This window comes from Mytilus californianus, unplaced genomic scaffold (assembly GCF_021869535.1).
Source record: "Mytilus californianus isolate M0D057914Y unplaced genomic scaffold, xbMytCali1.0.p SCAF_1, whole genome shotgun sequence".
In the NCBI taxonomy this organism is placed as follows: Eukaryota; Metazoa; Mollusca; class Bivalvia; order Mytilida; family Mytilidae; genus Mytilus; species Mytilus californianus.
The window spans coordinates 92644945-92664680 of NW_026262581.1; the positions used below are offsets into that span (position 1 = coordinate 92644945).

The 19736-nt window shown below is 30.2% G+C and overlaps 2 protein-coding genes across 2 annotated transcripts in view; one reads left to right on the forward strand and one right to left on the reverse strand.

The window, feature by feature from the left end:
• Positions 1-1054: 1054 nt before the first annotated feature.
• On the reverse strand, positions 1055-16873 carry LOC127726444 (diphthine methyl ester synthase-like). Its single transcript, XM_052233824.1, has 8 exons — positions 16684-16873; positions 11699-11759; positions 11074-11137; positions 9787-9895; positions 7197-7317; positions 6160-6199; positions 4392-4498; positions 1055-1273 (listed from the first exon to the last, which is right to left on the reverse strand). Exons 1-8 carry the CDS (start codon positions 16819-16821, stop codon positions 1062-1064), a joined length of 852 nt encoding a protein of 283 aa, XP_052089784.1. The 5' UTR covers positions 16822-16873; the 3' UTR covers positions 1055-1061.
• Positions 16874-16955: 82 nt separating this feature from the next.
• LOC127726334 (ubiquitin-protein ligase E3C-like) overlaps positions 16956-19736 on the forward strand; it is a 37565-nt gene continuing 34784 nt past the window's right edge. Inside the window, exons 1-2 of the mRNA XM_052233671.1 lie at positions 16956-17082; positions 18117-18170. Of these exons, the coding sequence (XP_052089631.1) occupies positions 17017-17082; positions 18117-18170 (120 nt within the window). The 5' untranslated portion in view covers positions 16956-17016. The remainder of the gene's footprint in view (positions 17083-18116; positions 18171-19736) is intronic.

The following is a 19736-nucleotide window of genomic DNA, read 5'->3' on the forward strand; positions in this document are numbered from 1 at the left end:
TCATTCAAGTATTTGTTGATAGAAGTGAAATGATCTGAACCAATTAAAGCTCTAGTTTATAGTTTCTATATAAGGTGGAATATAATGACATACAGTTCCAATACTCCACTGATTCACTAAGGATGATAGACTAGTGTACAAATGTCATTTGATAATTAAAGAGTTTTGACGACTCCACATGCATCTACAGATAACATTGTTTATCATTTTTTTAATAAAAAAAATATTTGTGAAAAAATTATGTGTAGGCACATGCCTAAAGTGCCTAACGGCAGTTACACCCCTGATATATTTGGTTTTCTTTTCACAATTTTGTCTTTACATAAAAATATAGTTAAACCTTAAGCCAGATGATTTGTTTTTATTTATGTTTTAAGAACAAAGCAGTGCCCTCAAACACTCTTGAATGTAAAAGGTGTACCAGACTTTCTTTTCACCATAAGATTATTATCCATATTCAGGATTTTTTCTCAAAATGCTGTTGCCAGTGATTTTAAATTTTACATTAATGCAATTAACAGGTCAATCTTTAATCATTTCATGGAATTTATTAACAAGCATCTCCAAGATCCAAAATGATTTGAACCTACCAAAATCAATTGTTTTGTGACTTTTTGTCCGTGTTCTATAATTTGTGTATAAATAAGAACATAACTTACAAAATCTTAAAATTATACAGCTGTTTTTAACTTTTAATGGCCATTGAAACAGATGTAAACAATGGAAATATGCCAACTTAGTTATTTTTTAATTTAATAGTTCCATTTCTATTGATTATTTTGAACTTGAAATCCACCTGTTGTGACAAGCAAAATGTTGTTTTTTTTAAGAATATTGCAGATGTTTATGTTTGGCTTGTATCTTAACAGAGTTTCAACATTGATGTAAAACTTATTTCTTGAATTTGCATATATGCAAATCATTCAAATCATTTATACACTGCCATTTTACGGATTTATGATATTTTCATTCATTTAATTTAAACTTTTTGTTATGAAAAGTGAAATATGAAATCATTGTATTTCAGATAAACACAATATAAATGCAAACATCAGAATTTTTCAGGAGTTTAATAATTGCTTGACATCATCATTATAGGCAAACAGTTTTAACATGTCTTTTTCTAATGGATGTAATTCTCCAGGAATAACAAAAGAATGAAGAGGAGCACCAATGTCTACTGTCATCATGTCTGTAAACGTAGCAGCAACAATTGTTTGTGTCTCTGATCCAATTCGTGCAAGTCCAATACATATGGTATTTTCTGTAAATGCTGGAAAATATAATTAAATTAATTACAAATAAACTATTCCATAATTTGTAATGGGAAATAACTTATGTTTTATTACCAATGAACCATACCACATTTAAAAATGTGAAATAACTAATGCTGTTTTATTACCTTACAAATGAACGTTTTACAGATATACCATATTCATAATGGGAATTAAGTCATGTATGATTATGAATGAATTGCATTGTATAATGGGAAATATGTTGATTCATTAAAAACAACTTAAACAATGATTTCTAATGGGAAACAAATCATAGCAATTTTTATTATTATTATTATATTTTAAACATTTGATAAATGTGAAAACTGTCAAAATTTGCAAAATCTCATTATGTATCTATTTATAACATCACTGGGATGATTTATTTAGAATAACACATGACTGGTTTTTTTTTACCCAAATGTATAAAAATAGGTAACAACTTATGGTAATTAAACAAGCATTCTGAGAGTATTGCATGGCAATACATAGTCCCCTACCGGGTAAAAATTCATTATACTGGAACAAAATGCTAACTTGTTCTATAACTTGTCATGGTGTAAACAAAAAGTAAATATCATGTCAATATCTTCAAGCATGACTAAAAACAGTGTGGAAAACTGATTATATGAGTGAATTTTTCAAGTCCAAGGACCATAACTCTGCACAAAATTATTAGACCGAAACAAAAATTTGAACTTGATCTGTAACTTGTCATGATAAAACTATATACCAATTATCAATCAATATCTTATAAGCAAGATGAAAAAAAACATTAGATATGGTTAATAGTTCTCTAAAATTAGATATGATGTAATACAGTGTATATCTATTTTCAAATTATAATCAAATATAATTAATAGTTCCAAATATTTTTTTCTTTCATTTGTCACAAACTAATATAGATTTGTAACTTATCTATAAAATGTCAACAACTTTTAACTACACAATGTAATGTTTTGAAATATATACATTAATAAAAATAGATTATTATCTAATCAAAGGATTTCTCTTCATAATTTTTTTTATATATATATATATAGCATTCAGAAAATTAGTTTATACTAAATAACAAACAAACCTGTCAAAAAATTCTTCAAATAATTTAACAAAGAATGTCTTTTAAAAAATGAGTTATCTCCCTTTGTACAGAAATATGGTTTAACATAGTACTCTAACATTAGATATGGTCCAGAGTTATGGTCGATAACTCTAGACTAAATCATCAGACCGGAACAAAATTCAAATTTAATCTATAACTTGTCATGATAAAACTATATACTAAATATCAAATCAATATCTTCAAGAACGAAGAAAAAAAGTGTGGAAAGCTGATTTGCCGGACTGACGTATGGACAGACGGACAGACAGACAGACGGAGTGCAAACCTAAAGTCCCATTTGACTTCGTCAGTAGGGGACTAATAAGATTGGAACAAGGCCACTCTTTAACCATGTACTATGACTCATCTTGAATGGATATATAAGAAACAGTTATCATCATTCATTACAACTCTTTTCATAATGCTAGCAAGACAAAGGTTTGTTTGGCTTGCTTGCTTTGTTTGTATCAATGTTTGCTCAAGCATTGTAATTAAGATTGACATATGAAAACAACATAAAAAGGTGGATTTAAACTTGTATACATTATATTTAAATTTGATTGGACATTATCAAATAATCAAATTTACCTAAACACAGGTTGAACTCCGCCTACTTATATTGTTTGCAGCTGTCAATCTTAATTACAATGCTTGAGCAAACATTTATACAAACAAAGCAAGCAAGTCAAACAAACCTTTGTCTTGCTAGCATTATGAAAAGAGCTGTAAGTACTTTCAGTTAATATTTTTATCAATAATAAATGCACTTCAGAGAAAAAACATTCTGACAAAAAGTTATTTTCAGGGTTATCTCATTTATCAAAATCATAAATTGTGAGGTAAAGTTATAAACATTGCATTGAATTTCCTGAATTTGAGTCAGTCAAGTCAGTCAAGTGGGCTAAAACATCATTACTGTCTTGTCATAACACAATAATTAAGAAAAGTTATTTATTTTCTACTTTTATATTTACTGTTCTTGGCTTTTAAGTAGTTTTCTTTAAACAGGATCATTTCAGCATAGAAGTTGAAACACATATAAGCTGTCTTTGAATATATATCCCTTTTAATAAAATATATATATCTTATCTATGCAGATAAACACATTCAAAGATGGGTGTTGAATTATGAATATACAAAGATTCCCTTTGACATTTCTTCTCTACAGGTACTATTTGTGTATAAACATCACTATTTTGCATTGTAATAAAGAAGATATGTTAACAAGAGATCGTAAATGACCTTTGTACTTGTTAACATAATCACCATATCAGTGAACTAATTCTTAAAACAAAAGATTTAAACCAAGGGTATATGGAGTTTAGTGACCATTCTCCAGAAAAAATGTTGAAAAAATATAAAATTACTTAAAACTATGCTATAAATCCAAAAATCTAATTGTAATTGTCCTGTGGCCAATAAAAGAATATTGGCTTAGTGATTTAATTTTGTTTTAATTCTGTAAAGAAGGATAAAAACACAAACAAAGAAAAAAAACATTAAAAGAGAAAGGTTTATAAGATCTCAAAAGAACAATTTAACCCTGACACATGATTACGTGCTATCCAAAGTTAGGAACCTCGTCAGAGGTAGTTTTTTTTGTAACTTACAGAATTTGGTGTTGATGGCTGATCTTTGATAGTCTCAGTTAAGTTATTCATAACCTTTTTAAAAATATTAGATGATTAAAAGCTGATCATATTGTATAGACGCCCGTCTTCTGTTGAACTGTATGTTGACCTTTATATGTCTTATACTCTTTGTGTAGTTGGGTTGCTGTCCCATTGATATATAGCCCATATATTACCTTTTTTCTTATCATTCTTCTTATTGCCATTTTTTACTACTAAGCATATATCTATATGAAAATATCTACATGTGTACATATTTTCCTGTCAAATGTATAGCCAATAATCTAAATACTTTGGTCATTATACAGGATTCAATTGAACATTTTCAATAACAATAATAAATTCACTGCTATATGTCTGACATTACTGTAATCCACAAGTTACCTAAATCTGTTTCCCCTTCTTCTTTTTTCCGTTGAATGATTTCTACCAGCTGTTCTGCTGCAGTATTCACAGACATGTATCTTGGTGGTTCAAAAATCTTCTTTCCTCTAAATTAAAATTATAACATTAGGGAGGTACCATTTGATTTTTATGGGGGGGCTAGGATGAAATTTGAAAAAAAAGGCAGGACAGGAGTTTCTAGTTAAAAAAAAGGCAGGATGAGCAACTTGGCAAATAAAAAAGGCAGGATGACAATTTATGTAAAAAAGTCAGGATAAACTAATAAATAAAAAGGCAGGACCAAATAGAGTGAAAAATAAAAAGGCAGGACCGAATAGAGTGAAAAATAAAAAGGCAGGACAGAGATTACAACTAAAAAAAAATGCAGGACAACATTTTTCATCCTAGCCCCCCCCCCCCCCCCCCCCCATAAAAATCAAATGGTAGCTCCCTTAATCCAGAGATCATATGTAACTTTTGTTTGTATGTAGATTTTCTTCCTTACAATGAGTGCTTTGTGTCTAAGTATTGCCTGTACTATCAAGTATAATTTTATAGAAGTGAAGAAAATCAGAAAATACAGTGAAAGAACAACAAAAACAGTAGTCCCTCATCAATTTAGAGATAACTGGATTGTATTTGAAGCTTTGCGGATGTCCATCGGTAGTTTTACTGTCGCAATTTTAGTTTACCTGGCGACGTGTAGCAGAGACAGGTAAACGGATATTTGCGACAGTAAAACTACCGATGGACGTCCAAAAAGCTTCAAATACAATACAGTTATCTCTATTCTAATGCAAAATAAACAAATCATTCAAGTTTAGTCATTATTTCAGTGTAAAATATTCATTAAACGAAAATTCCGCGAAATGATGTTATCTTATTTGGCGCCTAAACTAGGTGACGTCATAGGTATGCTTCTGGCATCAAACGTAAACACCGGACGTTTTCTGGCTTCTTGTCCGCTTCAGAATGTAATAAAACTTGATAAAAAGAAGATTTCTAAGAACAAAATGTGAGTTTTTTGGCTTATTATTGAAAAAATCACGTCAATACATTCCGGTATTCAAAATGTCGGTTTCCTTGGTTACAGACGGGGAGATAGAGAATTTTACCCTTATTGTCATCCAATCAGAACCATTGATACAAAATAATTGCATTAGAATAACCAATCATCTACCTATTATTCCAGAAAAAAAACCAAACTTTTTTGTCATTACAATAAAATGAAGATTTGACCAAAAAATTTCAATAAAAAGAATTTCCCATTTTAAAATTTGTTTAAAAATAATGAATTTTAGCCAGATTGTAAAAATATGAAACAAATTCATTAAAACTACATCTAAATTTGTGATATTTGTGTATACAATCAGCAGAATAATTTCATGTTATAAGCTTTTCTAGACCATACAAGTATTTAAGCCTCTACTTAAGAGTTGAATACAGTCTTGTTAGTAAGAAATGTTTTGATTTTTTTTCTTTTTTGTCATGTGTTACTGTGACTCTACACTTATTATATCTGATACTTGATTACAATCCATACAATCTGGACCATGCGCTGTTTGTCTTTGTTTGTATGTCTGGTTTAATTTTTTTTTGGAGGAGTTTGGTGTTGGTGGTTGATGTGGTCTTTCGTACTGTGCGATATTTTCAACAATTCCTGTTATCCATTTTTATGTATATATATTAATAAGTAAATCAATGCCAGACTAACAGTCTTGAGTTCTAAACATTTAAAGAAGCTTACTAATGTATAAAATGCACATACTTCATTAAATTTTCTATACTTTGTTCTTTAACTTTAATATCTGGAAAAAGAGACAGAAAACTGCAAACCTCATACCTCTATCAAAATATAAAAAATATACAATGAAAACAGCAAGTTACTGAATAAATCATAATTAAACCATAGTGTTTCATTGAAACTGATATTAAAAACAAACATATGCAAGCAAGAAGTTCAAGCTATTATCAGTTTTTATCAAATATGAATGAAACTCGGTCAGCTTTCATATAAGGTGATCCAGTTTCAATTTTGTTAAGCAAAGTAGTTATATTTGGTGTGTAGTATATGATTATGATTTACATCAATCATTAATATATCAAGAAAGGAGAAGGTTTGATAAGTCAACTTAGTTGGCCCCTTGATTTAGAAAATGAAAAAAGTTTAATAAATCTATCAAATAACATCTTTCAGTAGCATGTCAGTTGTAAGTATTTATATTATTTTTTCATTGGTTATTATGATCACATGATTCAAAAGGTATTTAAATATATGGACACTATGTTTCTATTTATATATATATTTGATATAAAATCTTGCAAAATTCAACATAAAATATGCTATGTTTCTATTTTTATTATATATTGACGGTTAATATTGAAAAATCTTGCAAAATACAAAGTAAAATACACAGTAAGAACATTGAAGTCCATTTCCATAATACACTGTTTACATATGTAATATATAAATTAAGGACTTTCACTAGTCAATACTTTATATATGGACCTTGTCAAAAGTCCATAATTGTTAAATATTTTGCTTTGCATTACAAAATATCACATTACCGGTAGTTTATATCAACAAGACAATAGTAAAAGGTCATTATCATGCCAAATGTTTGCCATTTTTTTATTCCATTGGTTTTCTTGCTGAAGGTCATTATTTGCCATTTTTCATGCAAAAGACAGAAAACGCTACTCATATCAAAAATTATATTCTGTTCATTGTGAAATCACATAATCATTTCATGCTGCTCCAATCACCTCCCCATTTTACAACTCTATATACATAGTTTTGTATACCTAATAAACATAATGTATGCATTCCTAAGTCTCTATTTCTTTTTATTTTATCATAAAAGCTATCAGGTCTCCATGTATCTGTCCAGAAAACAATTGATACAGTTTCACCAAAATTATACAACTGAAAAAAAGAAATAGTAGGTAAAATTAATTTCAATACATAAAATCCTTATTTCAAAATATACCAGTTCTTATTCCATAGCTGCATTGAAAATTTAATATGAATGAATAGCAAAATGTATGCTAAGGTATTATCAATTATAACAAGCATTCTGAGAGTATTGCATGGCAATACATAGTCCTATACAGGTTAGAAATTCATTGTATTGGAACAAAATGCTAACTTGATCTATTACTTGTCATGGTGTTAACTATATATCAAATATCAAGTCAATATCTTCAAGCATGACGAAAAAAAATGTGGAAAACTGATTATTTAAGTGAATTTTCGAAGTCCAAGGACTATAACTCTGCACAAAATCATCAGACCATAACAAAATTCGAACTTGATCTGTAACTTGTCATGATAAAACTATATACCAATAATCAAATCATTATCTTCAAGCTTGACGAAAAAAAGTGTGGAAAACTGATTATTTGAGTGAATTTTCTAAGTCCAAGGACCATTACTCTGCAAAAAATCATCAGACCGGAACAAAATTCAAACTTGATCTGTAACTGGTCATGATAAAACAAAACACCAAATATCAAATCAATATCTTTAAGCATGAAGAAAAAAAGTGTGGAAAACTGATTTGCCATACTGACAGATGGACAGACAGACAGACGGACGGAGTGCAAACCTAAAGTCCCCTTCGACTTTGTCAGTAGGGGACTAATAAACCATAATACACTAGTTCTCATTGATAATATTATCCCTTTTGTAACAGAAAGATATGCCTAATGAAAGGTGAGACCTGTGGTCAGATAAGCTTTATAAAATGTTGATAAATGTAAAGAAGTATTTTACATTTATCAACATTTTATAAAGCTTAAGACAGATACACCCTATAATCTGAATTGTTCATGTACTGTCCTCTCTAGCAAGTGCTATATATTTTTTTACAAGAGTGCACACGCTAAAATGTCTCGCCTTCTTTACTAACCATTGATTTTATGTTGATAGTCCTAAATACAAAGCTTTACTACAAGTAACACATAAACTTAACATGATCCAAGAAAATGAGGTCAAGGTCAGATAAACCAAACGAGAAATACATGTACACCTTACAATCATTCAATAAACCAAACATAGTTGACCTATTGTTTATTGTTTCTAAGAAACAGTCTTAAACAAGAAAACTTAACATTGATCAATGAACCATGAAAATGGGGTCAAGGTCAGATGAACCATGCCAGACAGACATGTACACCTTACAATCAATTTAGGCATTAAATATAGTTGACCTATTGCTTATAGTATCTAAGAAACACACTTAACCATGAAAACTTAACATTGACCAGTGAACCATGAAAATGAGGTCAAGGTCAGATGATACCTGCCAGACAGACATATACACCTTACAATCCTTCCATACATCAAATATAGTTGATCTATTCCTTATAGTTGAAGAAAATCAGACCAAAACACAAAACTTAACACTGAGAAATGAACCGTGAAAATGAGGTCAAGGTCAAATAAAACCTGTGAGACTGACATGTACATCATAAAATATTTCCATACACCATTTATAGTTGACCTATTGCATATAGTATTAAGAAAAAAGACCAAAACTCAAAAACTTAACTTTGACCACTGAACCATGAAAATGAGGTCAAGGTCAGATGACACCTACCAGTTGGACATGTACACCTTACAATCATTCCATATACCAAATATAGTAGACCTACTGCTTATAGTATCTGATATATGGACTTGACCACGAAAACTTAACCTTGTTCACTGATCCATGAAATGAGGTCGAAGTCAAATGAAAATTGTCTGACGGGCATGAGGACTTTGCAAGGTACACACATACTAAATATAGTTATCCTATTACTCATAATAAGAATGAAATTAACATTACAAAAAATGTTGACTTTTTTTCAAGTAGTCACTGAACCATGAAAATGAGGTCAAGGACAATGGACATATGACAGACGGAAACTTCGTAGCATAAGGCATCTATATACAAAGTATGAAGCATCCAGGTCTTCTAGCTTCTAAAATATAAAGCTTTTAAGAAGTTAACTAACGCTGCCGCCGCCGGATCACTATCCCTATGTCGAGCTTTCTGCGACAAAAGTCGCAGGCTCGACAATAAACCAGACTTGTGTTGCTGCTGTAGTATCTTGAATTTATGGGTATTGTACATGCAAAAGTTACCTAACAAAAAAATAATAAATACATCAGTTTGGACAGAAGGTACTTTGGATGTACATGAGACATATCCCATGAAATAAAGAAAATAACCAATATACAATTATCAAATAAACACTTTTGTTGCTGATTACATCATGACAATTACTGGAATGGTCTTTTTCATGAATTCATGCTTACGTTTGAAGTTAGAAGCAATAGTGAGCATCTACACAACTCATACATTATCTGCAGTATATACAATATATATTCGAACCCAAAACAGCCTACCTGTAGACCACAACAGCCAACAGCATTCATTATGGAGGCATTATGTATGACTCTGTATTCCAGTTCTTTCTCTTTTGCTCTCAGTACTAAATCTGTATGGGTTGTGGCACTACAATGGTTTGACTGAATTTTGAATAAAAGCAGATGTTCCAAAAGCATATTATATTAAATAAAATACTCAATTAACCACAACCACTATAAATTGACGACTTCACAATGTGATTTGTGCACAAAATGACATATTTTAGTGAAATGGCGTCAGAGTTTCCAGTGGGAAACTTTACCATATTAGAATCAAAATAATTCATGCATTCCATAGATTTGTTTTCATTTTCACACAGCCTGGGTCGTTATATTCGTTAATTTTATCCCTTGCTTACGCTCAGGATAAAATTCCAACATACGACCCAGGCCATGTGAAAATTTTCAACAAATCTATGGCTTGCATGAATTATTTCTTAAATAAAACATGATTATATACCGGTTCCAGGGGTCCCAAGAAATCAGATTTTTATCGCTTCCAGGGACCGAAGGATGTTTGATACCGGTTCCTGTAGCTCAGGTTCCAAAAACATTGTATGTTATCAAGTTAGGAATTAAGGGTTGTTTGTATCTATGTAATTTAAACAGTCCTAATTATAAGTCTTGCCTATGATTTAAAAGTCCATCCGATGACGGAAACAATATCCGGACGCCTTTATTTTTGTTTTCCTCCCAAAATAACCCAAACGGAATAATCATAAGCAAGGATGACAAATGCAACTATGCATGGTACCTATAGGACACAGAGGCATGATGATTAATTTATTGTGGAAGGAAGAGAAGCGACACAAAAATGAGGTCTTCTCATTTAATAGTATAGATGTTGTGTTTAGCATTGACTATGCGAAATAGGGTTGTGCCCTATTTATATATATATGTGTGTGTGTGTGTGTCACAAGCCTTGGCTACTATTTTCGCATAGTCAATGCTAAACGCATATTATTAATCAAATACTAACAATTTGTATATCCAAATAATTTAATTTTGGATGTAACAAATCTTATGATTGGCTGAAAGTTTTTTGTCTATCAGCTAATAGACATAATTTTGTCATGTGACAGTGACATCATCAACATTATTTCATGATTTACTCCTTAAAAATGGAATCTAGAATTAAATTATAAGGAATGACTGTAATATGTTTTCTGTCTATTTGAAATGACCTCAAAAATGTGGTGCACACTTTTAAATAACCAGATATAGACAGAAAAAATATTAGTCATTCCTTAAAAAAGATATACCTACCCAAATGGATCACCTACAACTAGAAAGGAAACATCCTCTGTGGCAGATCCCTCAAACATTTCATCTGCAAATATGTATAAAAAGTATTGATGATTTATCATCTAGGATTTAAATATATGCACTGATGTTGAATGTGTAAGATACATGTAGTTACTGATTCCCAAATGATATTCACAATAATAAAAATTGAAATTTGCATGTAAAACATTAAAAATTAAATAGCATGTAAACATGACTTTTTATAACACAAAAAAGAGATGTTGTATGATTTCCAATGAGTCCTCATCCATAAAAAAACAAAGAATGAGAAAGAGATATAAGGGTATGTTTTTTGGCATTTAAAAGATATTGAAAAAAGAATACATTCTTTTGAGCATAGCACTATTTCTCAGTTAAATATGTATACTACATGTATGAAAAGAAAGGACAAGATAGTTTAAAGCATTTGATGGTTTCCTAGTTTCCTCTGACTAAAGTTTTTTATAAAAGTGCATTAAACTGATTTAATATACTCCCCCCTTGACTAGTAGCTCCCTAACATGTAGACCTTATTGATGAATAAATGAAGAAAAACAAAACAACTTGTAGAACTCAGTTTTAAAACAATATTATATAAATTATATACCTGACTGTGTTTCAACCATATCTCTGTCAGCCAATATAACTTCCCTTCCATAGAATTCTTCCTGCAAATCATATGTACCGTTAAAAACAAGCATTTACTACTGGTAAAACATACCCTGTATTTTAATACATCATGTATAAACAAATGTAGCTGAAAGTATCACTTGCAAGCAAATTGCAACTAGATCTGTTTGACCTAAATATTAAAATTAGAGCTTCACCATTGTTCTCTAATACCAAATGACAATTATTTAATATTTGTTTACTTAACCTAAACCTCAAAATGATTTAAGAGAGGTAAAATCAAGTTTCATCTAATTTTAACTCATAGGTTTGTAAGTATAGCAGCTACTATAGCTAGATGGTTTCATTATAATTTAGAGTCATGTCAGTGGTTATCACTCTCAGTCTTCATGTGCTGTTTTGGCAAATTTCCACAAGAAGAAGAAATGGTTACAATGTATTTTAACAAGAATCAATATGAACTCAAGGAAATAAGATCCATGTAATTAAGACCCTTCCTCAAAAATAATTTGTCTGTAAAGGGTAACACCACACCCAACTGATTTATCATTCCTATACTTATCTATATCTACATGTAGCACTGTTAACAGATTTTTTGCTAACTCATATATATGTTTGTATTCTTTTTTTAAATATAAAAAATACCTATCAACCTTAAAGTTTTTATTGAGTCAATTAGGGAACCCAAAATAACTGATGCAAATTTACAAGACTGTCATATCATTACATTTAACAAATGGTGAGAGCAACCATGGAAACTGGTCCATCAGATTGAAATTGTGTCATAAAATATTGCACTTATCAAGTAAGATACAGGCAAGAAAATATTCCTGTAACATGTGCAATAACCCTATCTTATTCATATGAACAGATCAAAGTTATCCGAGTACTGAGTATCAGGTTGTTTCGGCCCCAAGTTGATATGAAGTCTTCATATAAATATTCTAAATATTTTTAAAAATATTCAAATAATTGTCTCCTTTAATGAAAATTACAAAATGTATATAAATTTTAATATGCATTAAAGCCACACTACACAATATTTGATTCTACGACTTTGCTATTATTCATAAAACTCATTAATATCTATGAAGTTAAAGTCGAATATATATAATTTTCAGCCCTTGTAAATGTTTTATTTTAAATTGGGGCCTGATCGACTTTAAATATGGGACGGAACAACTTAGGATGGATTGACATGAAATCATCAGTACAGTGATTCCAAAATTAGTTGTAATTTTGTCTTCATTTGTCCCTTTATCAGTTTAACCTTTAACAGCTTCTTCTTCTCTTTGAATTTCGTGAATCCATCAAGCAGGGTGGTGATTACTAACTGTTGATTGCTTGACTTTATACAAGATTATTGTTTTCCAGATTTAATCTGAGATTACAAATTTTTAATCAAATGAACTACATACATGTATTTATTATGGTGGTCTAGGTATATTGATAAAGAATGATATTCGAAATGGCATTAAAATTTTACAAAATACAAGCAAAGATTATCAATGGTTAAAATTTGACAAATTTTATTTCAACTTAAAAAAGGATTTATTTCTTTGCTTGGCTTATATTATACCTAGCACCTCATATTATGCCAGTCAATCAGAAGATGACATTTTAGAAAGTATTGAAAAAGATATAGCCACAAAATTCAATAATCAAGGCCATATTATATTATGTGGGGATTTAATTGCCAGGACAGGGTCAGAACCTGATTTTATACTAGATGATTCAAGTGATGATCATATACCAATGTACGATAATTATAATTGTGATATTATACAACAAATTAGATGTAGCAATGATTGTAAAGTTGATAGTAGAGGTAAACAGCTTCTGGATTTATGTATCTCTTCCAAACTACGTATTGTGAACGGTAGATTATGGGGTGATTCCTCTGGTAAATTTACTTGTATCAAACCAACAGGTTCAAGTGTAGTTGACTATGTTGTCATGTCAGAAGACTTGTTAAACACCACATTATACTTTCAAGTTTCTGATTTTATTTCTACTCTGTCAGACTGTCATTGTAAACTTTCATTTGGAATATTAGCAAGGTATTCTGTTGAGAGACAAGATCTGAATCAGAATGAAACAACATTCCCAGGTAAATACATTTGGTCAACCAAGGCGGGTCAAAAATTATGTGATGCACTAACACAGGCAGATGCAAAATACAGTATTAAAAATTTTCTCGACAAAAGTTTTGAAAATACATCTGAGGGCATTGAGAATGCTGTGAATACATGTCATGAAATAATAGTTAATGCTGCTAATAAAGCAACAGTCTTCAAACAGTCTGTTAAGCAAAAAAAGCATAAAAATAAAAACTTCTTTGATACTGACTTAAAAACAAAACGGGAGATACTCATTTCTAAAGGGAAGCTCCTATCTAAATTTCCCTTTGATCCAATTGTAAGGGGTTCGTACTTCAAATGCTATAGAGAATATAATAAATCTCGTAAACGAAAAAAGAGAGAATTTAAACAAAAAATATTGGACAGTCTTGATGGGTTAATGGAAGATAATCCAAAATAATACTGGAATTTAATCAAGTCACTAAAAGATGATAAAAAGGAGGGTCCAGAAAAAACAGTAAATACAAATGTTTGGTATACCTACTTTAAATCACTTAATAAAATACCAGATAAATATAAATCTAGAATTAATCAAATTGACAAGATACTCAAAAACATGGAATTAAGCCACTCGTTCAATGAACTAGATTTTAGGATAACCTCCAAGGAGGTGTTAGACACTATTTGTAAGTTAAAATGTGGAAAGGCAGTCGGTTTAGATGGCCTCCCAAATGAAATACTGAAGAGTGGTGCTAGTATTTTGGCTCCATTATTTCAAAAACTTTTTAATCTTGTATTTTCTTCAGGAATATATCCCAAAAAATGGTCATCAGCATATATTTGTCCAATTTTTAAAGCTGAGGATCCATCTAAACCTGAAAACTACAGGGGTATTGCAATTAATATGTGTATAGGAAAACTATTTAATTCAATACTAAACAAAAGGCTTGATAAATATTTAGAAACAAATAATATCATAAATCCATGTCAGATTGGTTTTTCAAGTAAAAGTAGGACATCGGATCACATGTTTGTATTAAAAACTATAATGGATAAGTACACCAGTATGAAAGGTGGGAAACTTTATGCTTGCTTTGTTGATTTCAAAAAAGCGTTTGACAAAGTCATTCATTCTGGTTTAAAATATAAGCTATTAAAACATAGTATAGGTGGTAACTTTTATGCAATCCTGAGAGATATGTACAATAAAAGTGAATTATGTGTTAAAATAGATGATGTGCTTACTCCTAATTTTTATTCTCAAATTGGAGTAAAGCAAGGGGATGTTTTAAGTCCAAACCTTTTCAAGATTTTTATAAATGATTTACCGGATGTATTTAAGGAAAGCCCAGACTCTGTTGATATAAACGGTCGCAGGATTGACTGCCTCATGTATGCAGATGATATTCTTATTTTTTCTAGTTCCAAGGCAGGTCTTCAAAAACGACTTGATGGTTTATCCAATTTTTGTACTAAATGGTGTTTAGAGGTCAATCTATCTAAAACCAAAGTTATTATATTTAACAAACCTGGTAAGCTTTTAAAAGATTATTTTTATTTCAAAAAAGATACAATAGAATGTGTTAATAATTATAAGTATTTAGGTTTAAAATTTATATCTAGTGGACTTTTTAAGCAAGGAAAGGAAGAATTATACAAAAAATCACTAAAAGCTATATTCAAATTGCAAAGATCTTTATCATCTTCCAATCCAAGCATTTCTACTCTATTACATATATATGACCATACAATAAAACCCATTTAAATGTATGGCAGTGAAATTACAGGTATGTTTAAAACTAGCTCTGCAGCATGCCAGAAAGAAAGTGAATATTTATTACAGCACATTTATATGAATGATTTTTTAGATAAATCCAATTTAAGATATATGAAGTATATATTAGGTGTAAACAAAAAGTCTTCTAACCTACATGTAGCTGTGCTAGGAGAGCTTGGTAGATTCCCTTTATATTTTTCAGTTGTATTATCAATGCTGAAATATTGGTTTAGAATAAAAAATATGAAAGATGGTTTACTGTATGATACCTATATGTGTAACAAAAACGTTTAATAATAATATTGAAGGCTGGTATTCATCCATACATTACATTTTTAAAAAGCTGAATATTCATAATTTGGAGGTAAAACTCAACTTTTTTATCAAGTCAGTTAAGCAAAAACTTTGTAATAGTTTTGTAAAATTTTGGAACACAAAAAGAAGAGATACAGAGTAGTAAATTAGATACTTATTTCAAACTTAAAACTTGTTTTTCGAAAGAAATGTATCTATCTTTAAACAATTTTCAATTGAGAAGTGCCATATGTAAAATCAGAATCAGTGCACATGATCTCAAAATAGAAAGAGACAGGTATAAAACTTTATATATAGAAAGGCTTTGTAAGAAATGTACTCTAAATCTGGTTGAAGATGAACAACATTTTATTGCTAGTTGTCCAGCATACAATAATGATAGGGAGATATTTTTCAAGGAGATAAACTGTATCTGTCCCAATTTTATATATCTTTCAAATGAGGCAACATTTGTTTGGTTATTTACTAATGAAAATTTGTCTATACTTAAATATTTAGGGAGCTATATTATTACATGTCTAGATGTTAGACGAAATGTTAATTAATGTATGTAATAACAATGATAATTGTAATGATTTTATAGTTCTGATCCTACCTGGATTTAAATGTATGTGATTTTTTTATAGAATGAAGATAATAACATCTGTCTGAACTTTTCAACGTTTCATTTTAATATATAAAAATGTTTTTCTGTTACAAATCATGATGTATTGTTTTATGTGTACATGTTATGTTGCCCGTCAAGGGCCCTTGATTGGAATAATAAATATTCTATTCTATAAAATTTACCAATTTTTCCTTGCCAACTGTTAGAATAGAAGTATATGCTTCAAGATATACCCTTTTGGATTTTTTGACAATTTCTAAACCTTTTACTGTTATGTCTTTTGCATCACCAAGACCTAATCCAATAAAATAAAACATCATCAACTGATCTGTTTGTTTTGATTTTCAAAACACGTGTGTCATTCCGGAAGAAGTTTCCTAAGAAAGTGTTGTAGATTTCGATTGGACGTTACTTTTTCTTATGACCAATCACTTACGCTGTTACAAATTTTAACATTTATTAACTCCCTTGAATTCTAGAAATAACAACAATCCAGACAACGAAGAAAGTGAAAGATGTATAGTTTTGAAGGAAATTTCCGTCAAGCACCAGTACAGTCTTTAAGAGGAGCAAGTAAAAAGGTTCACAGATAATCAAGTTCAACTTATTTTACCATTATCTTTTATCTGATTGACGGAAAGGGGCTGATTTTACATCCTTGCATGAGCTCTGTACTGTAGATGTGACGTCCTTTATAATGACATTGCATTTATATTATTTCCAACAATTAAAAATAATTTTAAAAGTAAAAAGAAATGAATCTGTTTATCGTCAATGTGAATCTGTACCAGATCAGTCAAAAAAATGATTTTTTAACTTGCCATACTTACAAAATGTACATGGTGGTGCATTTTACTGTGGCAAAATTTAATTGATGGGTTGTAGGTATACCTATGGGCACCAATTGCACCCTTTTAATATCAGACTTTTTCCTGTATTGTTATGAATCATAGTTTATGGCCTTACTCAGTAAAGATTCATCAAAATTACATTAAACAGATAAATTTATAAACGCTCACAGTTACCTTGATATTTTTGCTTTGAATAATTGAGAATTTTTTAATTTTACTGCGGAATTTACCCAAAGGAATTTACTTTAAATATAGCTACATGTAAAAAAAAAACAGCAATAATTTTTTTTTTCTAGATTTGGATGTTTCAGTTTGACATGAGAAACTTTATATGAAAATTTATGACAAAAGAGGTTATTATTCTAAAAGGCTATCAACTTAACACAGTAGTAAAATCTTTGAATATTGTATTTATTGGTACTTAAAGCGATTTTGTTTTTGAAAAATTAAAAAGTACATGAAAGGGAAACAAAAACAAAGCATTAAAAATGTTCTTTAGAAGGTACATGTAGTTACCATACATGTATGTTGTTACTTTCATTTGACTATGGTTTTTGATGAAAAGTCTATTTTTTTACTATTCAGGTAAAAGATATCATGATGAGCCATTTAGGCTCCTGGGAGCCTATAACTTTTTCTCTCATGATGTGAAATGCAATCTCAATAGACAACAAAATGTACATAAATTTAATTTACATACAATTTACATGTATGAATAAATATTAATAGAATATTCATTTTTTTCATAAATTTATTTATTTCAGGAAGAAAAAGATCTTTTGATAAAGCGAGCCCAAACAGAAAGACAGAAAAGAGAGGTAACTTTGTTTTATATAACCATAGTATACATTTTCTAAATCAAAAGACTATAGTAATGAAAAAAAACATAAATAGTTAACAAACCCGCAGTGTCTTCCCTAGAAAATTTTTCATGCATGGATCCATGGTGAATTTGCAACGCGGCGTGCAATGCTTCTTTTTCAGAATTGGTTACACTACATAATTTATATGTTTAAAGCCATATACCAGTCTAATTGTTTTATCATAGCTGGGAACAGTATATCTATAGATGAGAGGAATTAATGAAAGACCTTATAAACAATAATAAAAATAATCCAGTCTGCAATAGTTATTTACAAATTAATGTCATGTACACATTATTTTGTTGATATCTTCCTGTGTTTCAACTTTCCAAGGGTCACCACACATTTTTCAAAGTCAAAATCTTCCTCCTTTGGTCCGTCAATTAATATATGCATTAAGCAATTCAGCACTTTTTGGCATAATCTGTTTCTCAAAGGTGTTTTATCTCTGTTTCAACATGAAAAACACCTTTCACAATAAGCTTTTGAAACTGGCAAAACAAGACCAATTGCTGCATACTTAGACAAGGATACAAAGTTCCAAGACTGGCAACTTTTTTCATTGTCTGCCTAAATCATGTCTTTACATTTGATGGTTTCTTGGACATGGTTGTTAAAATGATGATTGTTCTTGGAATTTTGCTGATAGAATATGTTTCAGCATCAACAGCAAGTTGTTAAATAAAACTTTGAATGTCATCATTGTTTCACAGAGATTTTACAGGAAACAATAAAAAAAAGTTTATTTGCGTTAATTAAAAGTTATACAGAAGTCGTCAATGAAGAATACCTGACATAGGGATGAGATATTTGGCAATTACCTGTTTGGAAGCTAAACTGACATTTTATTTCATGACAATTAACTATTTTTTATGCCCCCGCCGTAGCATTAAGTTTTACCCTTGTCCGTCTGTACATACGTACAAACGTACGTACGTACGTCCCAAAATTGGTTTCCGTTCTCTAACTTTAGTTTGCCTCAACCAAATGTTATGCAACTTATACACAATACTTATTACCACTAAACACAGATCAAATTTGAATTTTGGTGGCGTCACTTCTTCCGTTCTAGAGTTATGCCCCTTTACAAATGGAAAATTGCTGAATTTATCGTTTCCGTTCTCTAACTTTAGTTTGCCTCAACCAAATGTTATGAAACTTATACACAATGCTTATTACCACAAAACACAGATCAAGTTTGAATTTTGGTGGCGTCACTTTTACCGTTCTAGAGTTATGCCCCTTTACAAATGGAAAAATTGCTGAATTTTTCGTTTCTGTTCTTTAACTTTAGTTTGCCTCAACCGAATGTTATGAAACTCATGCACAGTGCTTATTACCACAAAACACAGATCTAGTTTGAATTTTGGTGGCGTCACTTTTACCGTTCTAGAGTTATGCCCCTTTACGTTTCCGTTCTCTAATTTTAGTTTGCCTCACCAAATGTTATGAAACTCATACACAATGCTTATTACCACAAAACACAGATCAAGTTTGAATTTTGGTGGTGTCACTTTAACC